Source organism: Bos indicus, chromosome 25 (genome assembly GCF_029378745.1).
Source record: "Bos indicus isolate NIAB-ARS_2022 breed Sahiwal x Tharparkar chromosome 25, NIAB-ARS_B.indTharparkar_mat_pri_1.0, whole genome shotgun sequence".
Taxonomy (NCBI): Eukaryota; Metazoa; Chordata; class Mammalia; order Artiodactyla; family Bovidae; genus Bos; species Bos indicus.
In genome coordinates this window covers 20,887,628-20,903,952 of record NC_091784.1, presented here as the reverse complement: position 1 = coordinate 20,903,952, position 16,325 = coordinate 20,887,628, and the positions used below count along the sequence as shown (strand labels likewise).

Sequence of the window (16,325 nt, the reverse complement as noted above, 5' to 3'; positions counted from 1 at the left end):
CATATATCTAGAGATAAGTCTTTTTTTAAAGTGTGATTTTAATTTTATAGAAAAAATAAAAATTGCACACAATTTGAATATGTAAGTTTGCAATATCTAAAATAAGTTAGGTGTTACATGATATAAGAGCTAAAAGTATAAAAAATACTAGAAAGACCATGATCACAGTTTTTTTAAAGATGCAGATAAAATAAACATAGCTACATAGAAAGGCTCATATACCACTTTCTTGTAAAAAAAAAAAAGTTAAAACATAGATGAGTCTTTTAATAAAGTTTATCTCACCAAAAATTTACACACAGACACACACCGTAATGATCACATCAGTTTAAAAGTAGCTTTGATCCTATTAATTAAATAAAAGCAATTTTTTGTGTCTTAGAAATGACCCCCAATGATGTAATACATGACATATTCATTTCGTGTGTACACAGTGGGGCTGGCCCAGCAGATCTAGCCCAGTTTTCACAAGCTTGAGCCAAGCATTTGCTCTGGATTGGGCTCCAGAGCAGACTGCAGTCCAGTTTGGTTGAGCAGGGGTTGGGGTGGCGGTGAGACTCATTTATTTCTTCTTCCTCCAGGATGGGCTGACGCTGAGTCTGTGTTGCACCCGTGGACTAAGGTGGTGGGAAAGCACAGAGCAAGAGGATTGAGGCCGAAACGATCCCATCTGGCCGGTCTCCAGAGTGGGGCTCTCATAACTAAGCTGCGAGCTCACAGTGTACCACATGTCTGCCACGTGGCAGGTTCTGGGGACCCAGAGATGGTTAGGACACCAGCCTCGTCCTGAGGGAGCTCATGTTCAGGGAGAAGAGACGAAGAAGCCAGGAAGCATGATGTGGCATACTAAGTGTAGTAAGTGCCACCACTATAAAGAGAGATGAGGGGTCAGAATGCTTTGGGGGGAAGGCTGGAGGCTCCCAGCTCTTGATAGATCCCAGGGGCATCTTCACAGAGAACCTGATGCCATTTGCACTGTGCCTTGATGCATGAGAAGGAGTCACCAGGCAGAGGGTGGCAGAAGGATGCTCCAAACAGGGGGCTTGGTGCAGGACTTCTGGCAAGGAACAGTCTTGTGACTGAAGTACAGGGTTGTTGGGGACAAGGCAGGAACATTAGGGTGGACCCAGGGATAGACAGCTTTCCTCTTGCAGCTTCCAGGGAGTCCTGGTGCCTGATGATGCTGATCTGGGGGTTACAGCTTTCCGGAGCACCCTGTGCTCACAGCAAGATGTGGTTCTTTGTAGGATGGCCTTTCTGTGTAGAGGAATCCTTGTTTCTGATCCCTCCCCACAAAGCAGAGCATGCTGCCTGGCCCGCACAGGGTTTGTCCCCTCCCCTTACCTGAGAATGCTTCTCTAAATAAGAGTGACCTTCGGTTCTGGGTTGTTTTTCTTCTGGAGTTGGGACCTAGTGAACAGGAGATGAAGGAAGATGCCCAGATTTTTGGGCCTGGAAAGCAGGAACTCTTGGAGCAAGGGTGTCATGACTGGGGTGGTGCCCAGGGTCTGGGTGGGCTAGAGCTATGAGGCAGGGGGAGGGCCTGCTTGAAGGGCATACCTGATGGATTGGGCCTGCCAGAGGAAGCCTCTGGCCTTGGTGATCTCCTGCGCCAGTCTCCTTAAATCATCTCCTTCAAATACTGGCAGCGCAGGATCCTTGAAAGAGGGAAACGAGTCCGAAGTTAGATCCATCAAATGACTGGGTGGGACATGAAAATCCAAAATCTCAGGAGAAGAATTTTAGAGTGAACTCAGTGCCGCCTTCCTCCCAGTGCAGGAAATCTTGTGGGCCTCAGCTTGCATGTTTCCAGGGACAGAGAGCTTAATATATGTCAAGGCAGTCCTTCTGTAAAGGGGACATTTTGCAATAAGATGTCTGAGAGTCAGTGGAAACCAAGAGGGGCCCTGGACTTCACTGAAGTCAGCACTGCTCTGCCCTGTAGAACAGAAGTGGTATATACGCCTTATCTCACTGTCAATCAGTAAAACCTATCCAGCCTCTTCTCTATTTCTTTTAGTAAAACAGCTCCACAGACATACCTTTTTCTTATGTCAACTAATGAAATTCCAGAGCTTAGCCTTAAAAATAAAAATTCTCACAATAAGAGAATCTAAGAGAGATGAAAGTGTTCCTTCTCCCTGGAAGCAGTAGTGGGCAAAGGTCCCACTCTGCACCCAGAAACTATTCAAAGAATCTGATTTGATAAGGCATTAAACAGAGAACCTTCCCAATATCATCAAGTGTGTTTTCCTGTGTAGGATATGGATGAATATTTATTACTTTTACTTGTTCTGACCTCTATATCATTAGTAATATTTGCCCCAAAACTGTTACTTAAACAAAGAAATCATGCAAAGCACTCAACTTCAAAAATTTTGCCATGTCCTGTGACAGTAAACTTTAATTAAAAAAAAAAAAAAAATCCAGAATTCTTGTTGATTGTTCTACTGGATTTGTTGGCCTGGAAATGTTATAATTCACAGCAGCACATCCCTAGAAAGTATGAATAGATACATAATCTTTCTAGCAGGTTGTAAAATCTTATTCCATATATGTGATAAAATCTTTGACTTTACTATATTTATTTTTAACAGATCACACATTTGAATATCTGTACTTTAATGAATTTATGGTGAGAAGACAGAAACATGCAGGAATTAAAGCATAGAACTTAGGAGCATGGATGTCTGGACTCCAGCTTTACCATTTACTCTGACTTTAGGTGTATTCCTAAACCTGGCTGAGCCTGTTCATTCATCTGTTAAATGAGTACAAAAATGGTTGGTAGGATTTAAAGAGGTAATTTACAAAGAGCTAATTGTTAGTTAGGAAGAAAAAACCACACCTGTTGACATTGTATTTATTGCACCGTTTCCACAGAACTCACCCAGCAGCTCTACAACCTACCCTTTGGTGGATGAAGCCCCTGGTCAGCAGGCCCTGCATTTCGAGAAGCGAGTCCTCACCAACAGGGCAGTGATAGCGCCCCCTGGTGAGGGCGGCCAGGTCTCTCAAGAAGCTAGCCGCAGTCCTGTGGGGAGGAACAGGGGGCTGGGGCCAGGCCCACCGAGCTCTCTGTGAGCCCCCAGCCCCTGGAGAAGTCACGTCAGTGGGGTAATGGGTCTTGGACCCTGAGGCCGTGTGCCATTGAGACCGTGTCAGGATCACAAGCCCGCTCTCCCAGATGGTTTTTGGGTGGCAGTGGTGCTGCTGTGTGAATCGTATTCACCGTGTCAGGCTCGCCCTCTGAGCACATGGCCCCATTCCTCAATTTATCCAGGGCCGATTATGTGTCTGGCCTGGCAGGGAGACAGTGTGCCTTTTACGGAGCTCATGGTTTGGACAGAGAGATTAAATATGAATGTAAGTAATCACAGCTTTGCCAATTACATTAAATTTTTTTTTTTCAGAAGGAGCTGAATCTCTCTTGTTTAACACATGTTCTTTCTTCTATGGCGATTGTTTATGGAAATAGCCATAGCTACTTTAAACTTTTTCCCCTATTCACAAATGTGCCCCCAAGAAAGACAAAGTGGGAGAACACAGCATGTGACTGGGAACCGGTGCAAGTCTGTTTCCACACTGGAGAAAGTTGGGATGCCCTGCTGACAGGTAGGCAGGGTTTCAGTGGGATTCTCTCTCTGGTGCAATGCCTGCCCAGGGGCCTCCTAGTGGCTGACCCACGGGACTTGGGCCCAGGATGGCTCAGCTCACGGCCACGTGCCCCTCAGACACGTGGTGGTAGGTAAGTGGTGCAACTCGGCCGCCTCCTCACTGCCCACCTGCAAGAGCAGTCCGGGGAGATGGTGTGCACTTTGATGTCTCTCTTCTCCTTGAGTCTCTGGACTTCACTGAGAATAAGACTACAGCTTGTGTCCGGCTTCCCGTCGGTCAGGAGATATAGTCCTTCTACATCAGGAAAACTGAAAGCTTTCTGAAAGAGCACGTAGGCGGTCTGGTTCAGAGGAGGGGCCAACCAGGATGCAGAAACCACTGACCTGCTGTCCCCAAGTCTGCTTGGATCCCACCAACTTGTCATTAAGACTGTGAGCCTCCCCTTTCACCTGATGACAGACCAGGAAGCTGTTAAAGTTTAGGAAAAAGAGTTCAGCTCACTCCAGAGCTGGTTAACCCCAAGAAAGTCACTTAACCTCTCTGAGCCTCTGTGTCGTCATTTATAAAGTCAGAAATTCGAGAAACTCATTCTCACTGGATTGTTGGAAAGATGCAATGATTGAACACTTAGTAAATTCTAAAGTGCTCTCTGTAAACTCTAAAGCATCATGCAATGTCAGGATTAGGAGTTAGGACAGTATTTCTGGGTTGGGCTTGGTGGTGGAACTTGCCAGCAGTGCTTGCAAGACTGAGGTGCTCCCCTGAGCTTGCAGGCAGGTCACCCACTGCATGGCCTTGTGACAAGCTGCGTCTGTGGTCTCCACCAGAGTGTCCTGCCACGGCTGTAGGCCCTCTGCAAAGCTGAGCAGGTTAAAACTGGGGAGCAGGGAGAAAAAGTGAGGGGTAGAGAGAGGAAAAAGAGATTTTTTAGCATGTGCCAGTCTATACTGAGGGCTTCACTGATGGCTCAGTGGTAAAAAATCCACCTGCAATGCAGGAGACGTAGGTTCAATCGCTGGGTCAAAAAGATTCTCTGGAGGAGGAAATGGCAACCCGCTCCAGTATTTTTGCTTGAAAAACTCCATAGACAGAGGAGCCTGGCAGGCTACAGTGCATAGGGTCACAAAGTCAGACACGACTGAGCATGCACGCAGTCTATTTTGATCTTGGGGGAGTAACTTCCATGAGGACACATGCTTATCCCTGAAGACCCTACAGCAAGCCCTGGGCCCCCTGCAAACCAACCAAGTTTGAGAAGGTACACGGTGAAAATTCTAGATGCAGACAGATTTAAATCCGCACTCAGTAATTGCTACTTACTGGTTATATGACCTTGGGCAAATGCCTTAATCTCTAAGCCCTTGTTTCCTTTTCTGAAGAATGAGGATAATAACAGGATCATGGTGCAGGCTGAATGACCTCATGCATGTAAAGTGCTTGGCACAGGAAACAGCTCTATAAATGCCTGCTCATTTTAATATTAAGGCAAGAACGAGTCCCAGCCTGGGGTCTGAGTTTCCAGCTGTCCCTCCGGGGTCAACCCTTCTGGGTAGAGAGAACCAACCACACCAAAACCTCCTCTTGAAAAATCCACAATCCAAGGCGACCTGGTGGTTCCTCTGATCTGCTTGCAATTGTCACTGGGCCTGAGACGGATTTCTAAAAACCACTTTACTTCTACAGTAGAAGGCAGTGTTCCTTCCCGCTATTCAGCTGAGCAGTTAGGAACCCTCCAGGCCCTTTGGAAGCATGAGGAGGGAGTGGTCTTGGCCAGGGAAGCATCCAGAACTATCGCTTGGATCTTCCTGCCCCCATCCACCCGCACCCCTGCCTCTTACCTGTCACAGTGCTTCCGCAGCTGCTCCCATATCAGCAGGGTAAGCTCCGTCTTCACCTGCTGCAGGTAGGGGCCCATGGATCCCGACGTGTCCAGCAGGATGCACACTTTGCTCTCCAAAATGACACCGAACAGTCGGCGGCTGCCTGCTCCAGGGTGGGTGGGGGCAGAGGCCAGGGAGGAGCGAGGGTGGTTTTTCCCACTGCAGCTATCAAATATACCACACCCACCACCTGATCGGATGTGAACCCAGGGGGAGATAGCCTCTGTGGTGTTGCTAGAGTGGTCATCATTCAAAGGCAGAGCAGGTCGGTGGTCTGGGCTTTGGGAGGTCAAGGTTTCCTCTGTGACTTTGCCGGAGATTACCTGATTATAACCTCCCTGGGCTTGAGCTTCCTCACCTCTAATGTTAGGTGATTGAGTTAAGTGATGTCACAGCACAGTTTGGGGCTGGAAGCAATGTTACAGAACACAGGGTCTGCACGTTGGTCAACAGAAATCAAGTGGGCATCCACTGTGTGCCTGGCACTGAGCAAAGTGCAGTGGAGATGAGGAAGGGTCCCTGCCCTCACGGAGCTGCCAGTCCGTAAAGGAAAACAGATGTTATACTAACAGCTACCACTCTGCTGATGGTTCTGACAAACTTACAGGCATACACACTGGGGAGAATCTGAAACTGATGGATATGGGGTGGGGAGCAGACAATCTACGGCTGAAGGATGAGGAGCAGTGGCCAAGGAGAGAAGGTAAGTGCGGAGCAGACAGACTGAGAAAAGCTCTGAGTGGGAGAAGAATATGCCATGCGTGTGGGACAGAGAGAAAGCTGGAGAGGCTGGTATAGGATTTGGGAATTATCCCAAGGGGAAACAGAGAGGGTCAGTGACTTGCCCACGGTCACACAGCCTGGCAGTGAAGCCGAGATTCACATCCAGGTCCTCTGATCTACATTTTAAGGCAACAGCTAGCCCCAGCCCTTCTGGTGCCCCAAGGCTAAATGGAAGTAACACGGAGGAAGCCAAAGAGCAGAAGATGGTGTGTCAAGCATTCCTGAATCACACCTCAGATCTCACTGGAGGCAGGAGTAGAAAAAACAGAAACCTGCTGTAAAATGGGCTCACTGCTCTCCAGAAAAAGGCGGCCTGAGCTGGCTGGACCCACCACCCAGGAATCTTCCAGGACTCACGTGGGATATTCTCTGGCCATCCTCATGGCCACATGAGGACAGGAGGGGAGCCATCCTAAAGCATGGGGGATGTTCTGTGAGGACAGCTAGCCAGCTGTCTGGGGGCCTCCCACACAAAAGGCCAGCCGATCCACCCTGGGAACCAGACAGCGGAAGAGAACACCCTGCAAGCCACTGAGCTCTGCGATTGTCTCCCTAATCTAACTCTGCTTTCTTCGTCTGTCTCCATCATCACTAACCTTCCCAGTTATCCTATTCTTATCCCCTGGATTCCTACTAGGTTCCCCTGATTGCACTCCATCCCCTCAACAATTGCTGTCCACAGAGCAACCAGAGAGATTGGTTGTAACTTGATCACATCTCCCTTATTTAAAACCTCAGTGTCTTCCCATTGCTCTTAAGATAAAATCTGGGCCATGGCTTCATCTTCTCGGGATGGATGCACCCTTTACTCTCAGCCAATCCAGCTTCCTTTCAGTCTTTGTACTCAGCCTGGTCCCCTGTTGAGCAGCTCAGCCACGTCCTGAGAGTCTTTCTTCTCTTTGCTCAGATGATGTCCATTCTTCAGATCACCTCCTCAGGGAAGCCCTTCATGATGTCCCTGTGCAGGCCCACTGCCCCCTCTCCCTGCACCACGCCTGTCTCCACCTTACACTCATCACTGCTGTTCTTTGGGTAACATCCTTCTCCTCTGGACCATATGCTCCATGAGCTCAGGGACCACGTGGGGTGTTTCCTCTACCACCGCCCCAGCACTGAGCGGGAGAACGACACTCTTTGCTGAATAATGAATGAGTGAATCAGCGCAGTGTCCTCTGGGTATGTTTTGAGGTGTTAGATGGTGTTGGGCGTGTAGCTGCGTGTGATGTGGAGGTGCAACTCGTACTACACCAGGAGCGACTGCACAGCTGGCCTTCACACTCTCCCGGCAGGAAGTGTGTGTCGGAGTGGGGAGCGCACACAATCTCATTGTTGCCCCACCTCAGCCTCTGACTTGACAGCTGCATCTGGGACTTTGCAGCCCCCTCCAGAGGCTTTGGAGAGCTGTGGCAGACCAAGGACTGTTTATACCAGGTTCTACTGCAGAGGACTGGACTTAATGAATCTGCACAGGAGCCCAAGCGGCCCACACTGGGATGCTTCCTCATATTGTCCCAGGAACTCTCCAGGCCCCAAAGCCTAAACACCCTCCTGTTCAGTTCTAGCCAACCGCCCAGCCTTTTGGACATGATGCTTCAGACCATCCTGATTCCCACCCAAGCCGCCTCTGGGATGTGAGTCTCCCTCCCAGCCAGCCCGGCCACTGGCCTCTCCAGAGGGTCCTCAGTGCTCTCTGTAAAGAAGAACAGGAGCATCTTCTCTGCTGGAGACCCTCCTATCTCTACCTTCATGGACCAGTTCTTTGGAGCCCAATCAATGCTAAATTGAGGCTCCTGAGGGCCAGCCCCTCAGTCACACCCAGGAGGTGGGGTGTGGGAGGCCGCCTGGACAGACCTGGTTCTCTCTGATGCTCTGGTCCATGCTCCACCTCCTTTTATCCAGCACAATGCTTGACCTCTGAACCCAGAAGTCATGTTGCCACTGGGTGACAGTCTGTGAGTGCTTAGTCTGGGAAGGAGTGATCCTGGGGTCCCTGGGGTTGTCCTCCCCCTGCCCTTCATGCCCCCCACCCTCCAGGACAGCGGGCAGTCTCACCAGACAGCAGCCACTGCAGCCTCTGGATGTAGCGGCGCATCAGCTTATCCAGGTGTATAATGTACTCCTCCATTTCCCTGGGGGTGCACTCAATGTGTCTCACTGTCCCCTGGATTAAAGCAAGCAAAGAAAAATACTCCCCTGCCAGCTCTGTCTCTTATCCCCATCACCCCCAGAGCACTTTAGTCTATTGTGGTTCACAATTTTTGCAACACTGTGAAAGCATTCATTTTTGTTTGTTTGTTTAAAAGCTTTTTTTTCTTTTATTAAACTATCAACTGCATGGGTTTAGGCAGGTGTGGGGGAATTGGTATGCTGGTTTTTGTGCCAAATGTGGTCACTGTCATAACTAAAAACTAAAATAGTCTCTCTAAATTTTAAATAGAAAACCCTTAATGGCAGAATGGGAGGTCGATAAATTTCACATTAAAAGATGACCTCGGATGGAGGAGGCAGGCAGCATGATTAAACTTCCATGAAACTTGGATGGTGGATAATTTTTAGCTTTACAGTTGACAATGTCACATTAAAGGGCAAGGAGAGAAAATGGGTTTTGTTTTTTTTTTAAAGCAGGATTAGATTTTAATTTTGTACTAAATTTACCTGTTCCAGTGTCAAAGAAATTTAAAAATCTACCTCAAAACTAAGAAGCCCCCCTGATCTCCTGCCATAACCCCTGTTTCTGGCCGTCTTAACAGAACCACCATCAGAATTGGGGTATAGAGTTCTTATTGGTGAGTATTCTAGCCACTGGTCTGTGATCTCAGCAACTGTCACTAATTCTCACCCCAGTGAGTCCCTAGAACCTTGACCATGGTCTCAGGCATTCTGAGGGGCTGGCTTCTCTTCCAACAGGGCTGTGTATCCTATTCCTCGAGGGAAGTCCCCCTTTGGAGGGTTGGGGTTCTTAGCAGGAGGAATAAAAGCTGGGGCTCATACATTCATGTGGACTTTGCCCTAACACACTCAGTCATCTGTGTCTGAGAAGAGAAAGGAGCTGGGAGTGAAAAAACAAAACCAATCTTGACTTACATTGGTCTCTATGCTGGGGAAGACACTGCAGTATTTGGCTGATGCCGACGTCTGTACTGATTTTTGATGAGTGCAGTTGGGACCAAGGTATCTGGAGACCTCCATCTTTAGTTTCTTTAGCCCATAATTTGCTACCCACTTTGGAATAAAGGAAAGAATGAGTATCTTGGGTAATTTTGGCTTAATGGAATGATTGACTCATCTTTCAAAAACCTCATGTTTGAAATCTGTCTTGTATCTGAAATGTGGGGTTTCCCAGGTCCTCACTGAGATTACCTCACATGCACATTCCTGCCCTGGTGCAGGAGAGAGATGCAAAGAAATATGGGAACCAGGGAACAAAATTTACTGAGCACTTATTTACTCCCTGTCTAGTGAACCCTGTGGCTTCCTCCATTTCCATATCAGCCTCTTCCATGAAACTTGAATGGAAACCCTGCTTGGTCTCAAGTTTAGATCAATTAAGACATCACAATAAGAGATACAAGAATGATCAGGTTTAAAGCAATCAGAGTATGGCTTCCAGGACTGGACCAATCAGAACCAAGCTCAGACTGACTCACTGGTTGCCAGAAGAAAAGATATTCCTATCTTTGGATCCGAACAAGAAGGGGGGTTTCTGGTACTTGCATCCAAAAGGATCTGATACCACTGAGGACTTTACACAAAATATACTTCAATTAATCAGCAATCCTATTAAGTACAAGAGTCTTCATTTTATAAATGAAGACACTGAGATTGAGTGACTAGCTCAAGGTCACCCAGCTAGGAAGTGGCAGACTCAGGTTCCCACGTAGTTCTCTTTAATCCTTATCCTGACACTTGACACAGTCATTCTAAGCAGATTTGGTCTCAATTCCAAGTATGTCCACCTTCCCAGATATAACGGAAGGAATGATTGCTTGGGAGGCACGTGCTGGTACAAACAGCGTAATACCTCTTGGCTGGAGCAGACTGTATCCTTTCTGGGCAACTCAATAGACGATCTAGTCCTTCTTAGGCCCCTTCCTTGAGGGTACTTCTTGTATACCGAGCCTGGGAGAAAGAGAGCAGAGTTATCTTGTGCAATTCTCTTACCCTCTCCTCCCTTTTCCATGTCAGTTTCTGTCAGTCAAGTCAGTTGTAACATTCCTTAGGTGCAACTTGCTGAGAGATAGGAGGGACTCTTGGGGGGATCTAGGGAGGTCTTCTGGGTCCCCCTACCCAAACCCCACCCCACCCCACCCCCATGCTTCTCAATGAGTTGCTACTGGGACCTGTGCCTTTCCACAGTTATCAATCCTGCTGACTTGGGGGACTCATGCCCACTTCCTTCCCAGTCAGTCTGAGGACACTGCCCCTCGTGAACAGAGCCAAAGCGCTGTACCCAGGGACCTGGGGGAATACTGACATCACCTCTTCCCATTCTACTGCTTTGTGTCAAGACTTTGCGAGCTCACTTCCTTGGGTTGGGAGATCTGAGTGGTTTGAGGATAGGCCTGCTCTGGGGGCACTGCTGCCTGTGTCCTGGAGGGGTAACCCTCCCACGGGGCCTGATCACCTTCCAGGTCTTAAGGGGCAAGGGGGCTGTCCAGACATCTGTGTAGCCGTCAACTCACCCACGTTATTCCCTGTCTCTGTGTAGAACAGTGAGAGAGCTATTTCTGCATCCCTTGATTGGGTCTTCTTCCTCCGCTCGGTAGTCCTTTCCTTCACTGGCGGGGCTGCAGCTAGAGGACATATGGCCTGTTGTCTGGAGCAGCCTTGAGGGTTTATGCAGTGAAGCTATGCAGCTTGGCTTAGAGACTTGTCAACTTCAGCTATGTTCTGCCCTCAGAACTGGGGCTCCAAGGTGGCTTTGAGGTCCTTTGGGATGACCTGACTCTGGCCTCACTGGGATCAGCAAAGCTAGAGCTGCTATTACTTACCAGGCTTGGTGCAAGGTGCCTCCCGGTCCCTGTCTGGTTTTATCCTCACAGTCCCCCAGTTTACAGATGAGGCACAAGGGACTCAGTCAGTGAGAAGCAGAGCAAAGACTCTACCCAGGTCTTGCTGACTCCGGAACTCCAGAACTCTGCTCTGAACTGCTCTGCTCTGTTTCTGATGTTAGAAGTGAGACGCATGGTCTTAGGTTCTATGAGCTGAATACTTTCATAAAAATACCAGTGCCTTGTCATGATCGGCTGGCACTGGACACTCTCCTTAGTCGCTCTGAGCCTGAATTTCTTCATCAGTAAAACAGAGGAACTAATAGATTCCTTGCTGTATAGGATGGATGGTTACGAGCTTTAAAGGGGACAATCTTAGCAGAGGGCAGGTGCACGGTCACTGATCACTTTAGTGAGTGCCATCACTCATCCATGTCTCAGCCGTGTTTGCCCGCCCCTCCCATCCCGTGGCCATGCCTTACCTGGGGGGATGCCTGCTTTGCCACTGAGTGGACGCCATGGCAGAGCTTTCAAGGGGGGCCTCTTCTCTCTGTCAGGGTCATCTTTAATGCTCTAGAAAACAGGCAGCCTTTCCCATCAGAGGCCTGTTGTCTGTGGTGGGCAGTACCCCCATCAGCCCAGCCCCAATATGTCAAGTAGGAGCCTTTGCATGGAGAGGCCTGAGGAAGGTTTCTCATATGCTCAGCCCTCTCCTGCAGCAGATACAGAGAGGACCCTGGTGTTTGAAGTGAAAAATATGTGTGTGTGCATGTGTGTGTGTGTGCATATATATGAATGGGTAAATGCGTGTATGTGTGTGTGTGTGTGTGTGTTATGAGAGAGGGCCTATGGAAGTTACCTTGAAGTGAAAAATATGTGTGTGTGCATGTGTGTGTGTGTGCATATATATGAATGGGTAAATGCGTGTGTGTGTGTGTGTGTTATGAGAGAGGGCCTATGGAAGTTACCTGGCGATCAAGTGGTTAGGACTTGGAGCTGTCATTGCTGTGGCCTGGGTTCAATCCCTGTTCAGGGAACTGAGACCCCCCAAGCCATGAAACATGGCCAGAGAGAGAGAGAGCTTGCTAGGACAGCTGTGGGGATTTGCCTGAACCTTCTTCATCAGTTACTTGCCCCTCTTCCTACTGGACTGGGATTTCTGGGCCTCCAGAATGACCAGCAACCACTCAGTAATTTCTCTGCCATGTCGGGCACCTCAGCTTTAAGGGAGGGGTTCCTTCATTACTGGGCACAACTGGAATGTGGCGACAGTTGCACGAAGTCACCCAGGCCCAGGACCAGTTGACACCCATCACCTACCCAGAGCCCCCTCCCTCGTTTCAGGAGGCCCATTAGGGGCCCTGGTGCAACCCAAACCCCCTCACACTGAAGGCCCAACCGGCAGACTCCGAGACCCTGGGGTTTCACCTCAGAATTTGGGAAGATGAGAAGGTGCTGGCTCCCGACTCCACCATTACCCGTGTGGACAGAACCTCTCGAGAGTGCAGCCTCGGGAAGGGAGTGAGCTGGGTTCACCAGAGTCTGTCAGCTGGTGAAATGCTGAAGAGTTCACACACCTTACTGCGGCTGCTGCTCACAAGTGCTGAGGAATCTGGGGTCTTCCCCCAGGCACACCCCAGACGCCCCCTGTGTTGCTATGGTGGACACTTTATGCAGGACAGATTTTGATGGGCTGTGAACAAGGATCAACCCTGCGGAAGACCCAGGTCCAATCAGGCCCCTGTAAGCCTTGAGCTGAAGCAGCAAGAGCCCATTAGATGCCACACCACCCTTATTCCTTTGCCCCTGAGAGACCCTCCAAATGAGCCTTCCTGCCTTGTAACCAGCATGTGTAATAATGGGTGCCAGTTCCACGGAACCCTTAGTACCACGAGGTGGGGACAACCAGGCAGAGCCAAAGCTGGAGTGGACAGGGTGGCCAGAGCTTAGAAGCAGGCCCCGGGGGTCTCCTCCCTCTTGGAGGCCGGGCCACTGACCACTGAAGACGTTACCCCCGCATCCACTGGCCCTGGGATCTGGGGACCTGGCCCAGGCCACTTCACGATCTAGGAAAGACCATGAGACAAGGTGGAAACAAAATCCTCTGTGTGTTATTGGGGTGGGGGCGGGGGGAGTCAAACCATTCTGGCCACGGAGGGTGCTGTGGGCCTGGAAGGACAGAACTTCCTGGGCTGGCTTCTCGGCTTGAGCACATTCGGCTTCTCTTTCAGGAGGGCCACGCTTTGCTGTTCTTTTCCAGAGTGGTTCTTCAGGGAGGACACGAGTAAGGCACACTGCAGTGGGGATGGGGAGTCAGCCAGGTGCCTCCCCACAGGAAGTGTGTACACACACACACACACACACACACACACACACACACAGAGCAGGAGGCGCTGAGGCCACTGGGGCCCCTGGATTTTTCTTTGAGAGTTCTATGCTCAAACCTACTAATAATAAGTACAGAGGTCCTGGGATGTATCAGGCTAGTTAGTGGGCTAGTTCGTGCCTGGGGGTCTCAAACCCTCTTGTCCACAAGGTGTGTGACTACACAGGCAGGGTAAGTGCCATCTTATCCCATTTTACAGGTGAGGAAGTAAATCTTACAAACTTAAAGGACTTGCCCAAGGCTACCACAAGTATACAGTGGATCTTCCATTCATTCTCAGGTGGACCTTGTCCCAAAGCCAGTTTTGCTCCATATGTGGACTCTGTGCCCACGGCCAACCCTGGGGGCCTGCAGAATGGTGGTGTAATACTTGGCTCCTTTGCCTACCTAGTTCTCAACTGCCTGAAAGATTCTTCAATAATTATTCTCAATCAAAGCACTAGAAAGCACCGTGTGAATGTAAATAACACCATATAAGGGTGGATTAAACCAGTATTTCCCATTAACACCTTGGGAACGAGTTTATCAAATGAGGGAGCAGGACTAATGCGCACCTGAGAAGCAGTTTTTTCAAAACACCAAAAGAGGGGCCCTTTCAGGGTGGAAAGCTCAGACACATTTTGGGGAGCCACAGGTCTGCCAATCCATGGCCCCACCCTCCCAGGAGCTCACAACGTAGTTGGGGAGGCAGGCAGTTCTGGCAATGGTGGAACTTGAAATGTGAGTCGCCTACATGCTCTGTCCATCTCCTGGCTTCAACTGCCCGCACCTCTATGTCTGGCCCTCATCTTTATCCACCTGCCAGAAGGATGCCCCCACTTATTATCTCACAAGTCCCACAGACTCACCTTTGTTCTAGCCTCTCTGAACCCTGTCTTGATTTCTCTCTCTGGGTCTATGGCACCACTGTCTACCAGGTCCCCCAGCAAGTCACCCCAGGATTTCTTCTTCTTTCTCACCCCATGTATTCAATCAGCCACAAGTTTGGTCAATTCTTCCTTAAAAACATGATCTCAGGTTTGTTCCTTTGTTTCCATTCTCATTGTTCCTGATGCGATCTGGTCCCTCTCTCACCTAACCTTGAACTGCTCAACTCCTTCTCTGAGGAGGTGACACTTTAGTGAACCCTGAATAATACGGATGGCCTGGGAGGGGAACAGCTGGCAGAGGAAATAGCAGGTGCAAAGGCAAATTTGGGAATGAGCTTGATCTGCTCAAGGGTGTACAGGCCAGGATGCAGAGCACACAGACCCGAAACCAGTGACTTATAGGAAACCCTCATGTTTCACTGGAAGCCTTTGGTGTCTGTGGATCAGCACAAAGGTGGAAAGCTGATGTGGAGGGAGTTGTGTCCTCCAAAAGACACGGTCCAAACTCCCGGTACCCGTCAACGTGACCTCACTTGGAAACATGGCCTTTGTAGATGTAATTAAGATGTAAGTTAATGAGGCTGTACTGGAAGGGTGGGCCCTTAATCTAATATGACTGATGTCCTTGGAAGAAAAGAGACACAGACACACACACAGAGGGAGGAGAGCCATGTGGAGATGGAGGCAGAAATCAGAGTGAGGCTGCCACAAGCCAAGGAATGCCAAGGAGTGCTGGTGATAAGGATGCCCTACTTGACCAAACTTTGGTCATGCTCCTCTGAGCCCTCTTCTTGACTGGGTTTTGACTCCTCCAAAAACACTGCAGATGGTGATTGCAGCCATGAAATTAAAAGACACTTGCTCCTTGGAAGAAAAGTTATGACAAACCTAGACAGCATATTAAAAAGCAGAGACATTAGTGTGCCAACAAAGGTTCGTCTAGTCAAAGCTATGGTTTTTCCAGTGGTCGTGTATGGATGTGAGTGATGGACTATAAAGAAAGCTGAGTGCCCAAGAATTGATGCTTTTGAACTGTAGTGTTGGAGAAGACTCTTGAGAGTCCCTTGGACTGCAAGGAGATCCAACCAGTCCAACCAAAAGGAAATCAGTCCTGAATATTCATTGGAAGGACTGATGTTGAAGCTGAAACTCCAATACTTTGGCCACCTGATGCTAAGAGCTTACTCATTTGAAAAGACCCTGATGCTGGGAAAGATTGAAGGTGGGAGGAGAAGGGGATGACAGAGGATGAGATGGTTGGATGGCATCACTGACTCAATGGATATGAGTTTGAGTAAAGTCTGGGAGTTGGTGATGGAGACAGGGAGGCCTGGCGTGCTGCGGTTCATAGGGTCGCAAAGAGTCGGACACAACTGAGCAACTGAACTGAACTGAACTGTTGAACCTAGTTTTAGCGAAGAATCCTGTTAAGCTTGTTTAGCAAGAATCTCTCTACCCTTGACATTTAATCAACTTCATCTTAGTAACTTTCATTCCACTAACTCTCTCACTCTGCTCATTGGCTATAAATCCCCAGCTATCTTTGCTGTATAATCACAGTTAAGTTCAACCTCTCTCCCCTGATTGCAGTCATCTTGAACAGTATCTTCCTTGCCATTTTTAACAAGCATCCAGTGAAATTTCATTTCTTTAAGAGCAGTCACCACCAGAAGCTACGAAAAGGTAAAGAGAGATTCTACTCAGAGTCTTTGGGGGGCGTGGGTCATGGCTCTTTAGACATCTTGATTTTAGGCTCTAGCCTCTGGAACTGTAAGGGAATAAATATCTGTCATTTTAA

The 16,325-nt window shown here is 48.9% G+C and overlaps 1 protein-coding gene across 6 annotated transcripts in view; it reads right to left on the bottom strand.

Annotated features, from left to right (window-relative positions):
• Positions 1 to 246: 246 nt before the first annotated feature.
• VWA3A (von Willebrand factor A domain containing 3A) overlaps positions 247 to 16,325 on the bottom strand; it is a 58,385-nt gene continuing 42,306 nt past the window's right edge. For 3 of the 6 annotated variants that reach the window (XM_070779773.1, XM_070779775.1, XM_070779776.1), the window contains 13 exons: positions 13,414 to 13,566; positions 11,755 to 11,845; positions 10,964 to 11,074; positions 10,303 to 10,400; positions 9,366 to 9,503; positions 8,334 to 8,442; positions 5,457 to 5,601; positions 4,346 to 4,494; positions 3,786 to 3,933; positions 2,911 to 3,034; positions 1,561 to 1,658; positions 1,345 to 1,410; positions 247 to 1,257 (listed from right to left, as the gene is read on the bottom strand). In XM_070779773.1, coding sequence (XP_070635874.1) covers positions 1,359 to 1,410; positions 1,561 to 1,658; positions 2,911 to 3,034; positions 3,786 to 3,933; positions 4,346 to 4,494; positions 5,457 to 5,601; positions 8,334 to 8,442; positions 9,366 to 9,503; positions 10,303 to 10,400; positions 10,964 to 11,074; positions 11,755 to 11,845; positions 13,414 to 13,566 — 1,416 coding nt within the window. In that variant the 3' untranslated portion in view covers positions 247 to 1,257; positions 1,345 to 1,358. The other 3 variants (XM_070779774.1, XM_019988273.2, XM_019988274.2) reach the window with 3 other exon arrangements.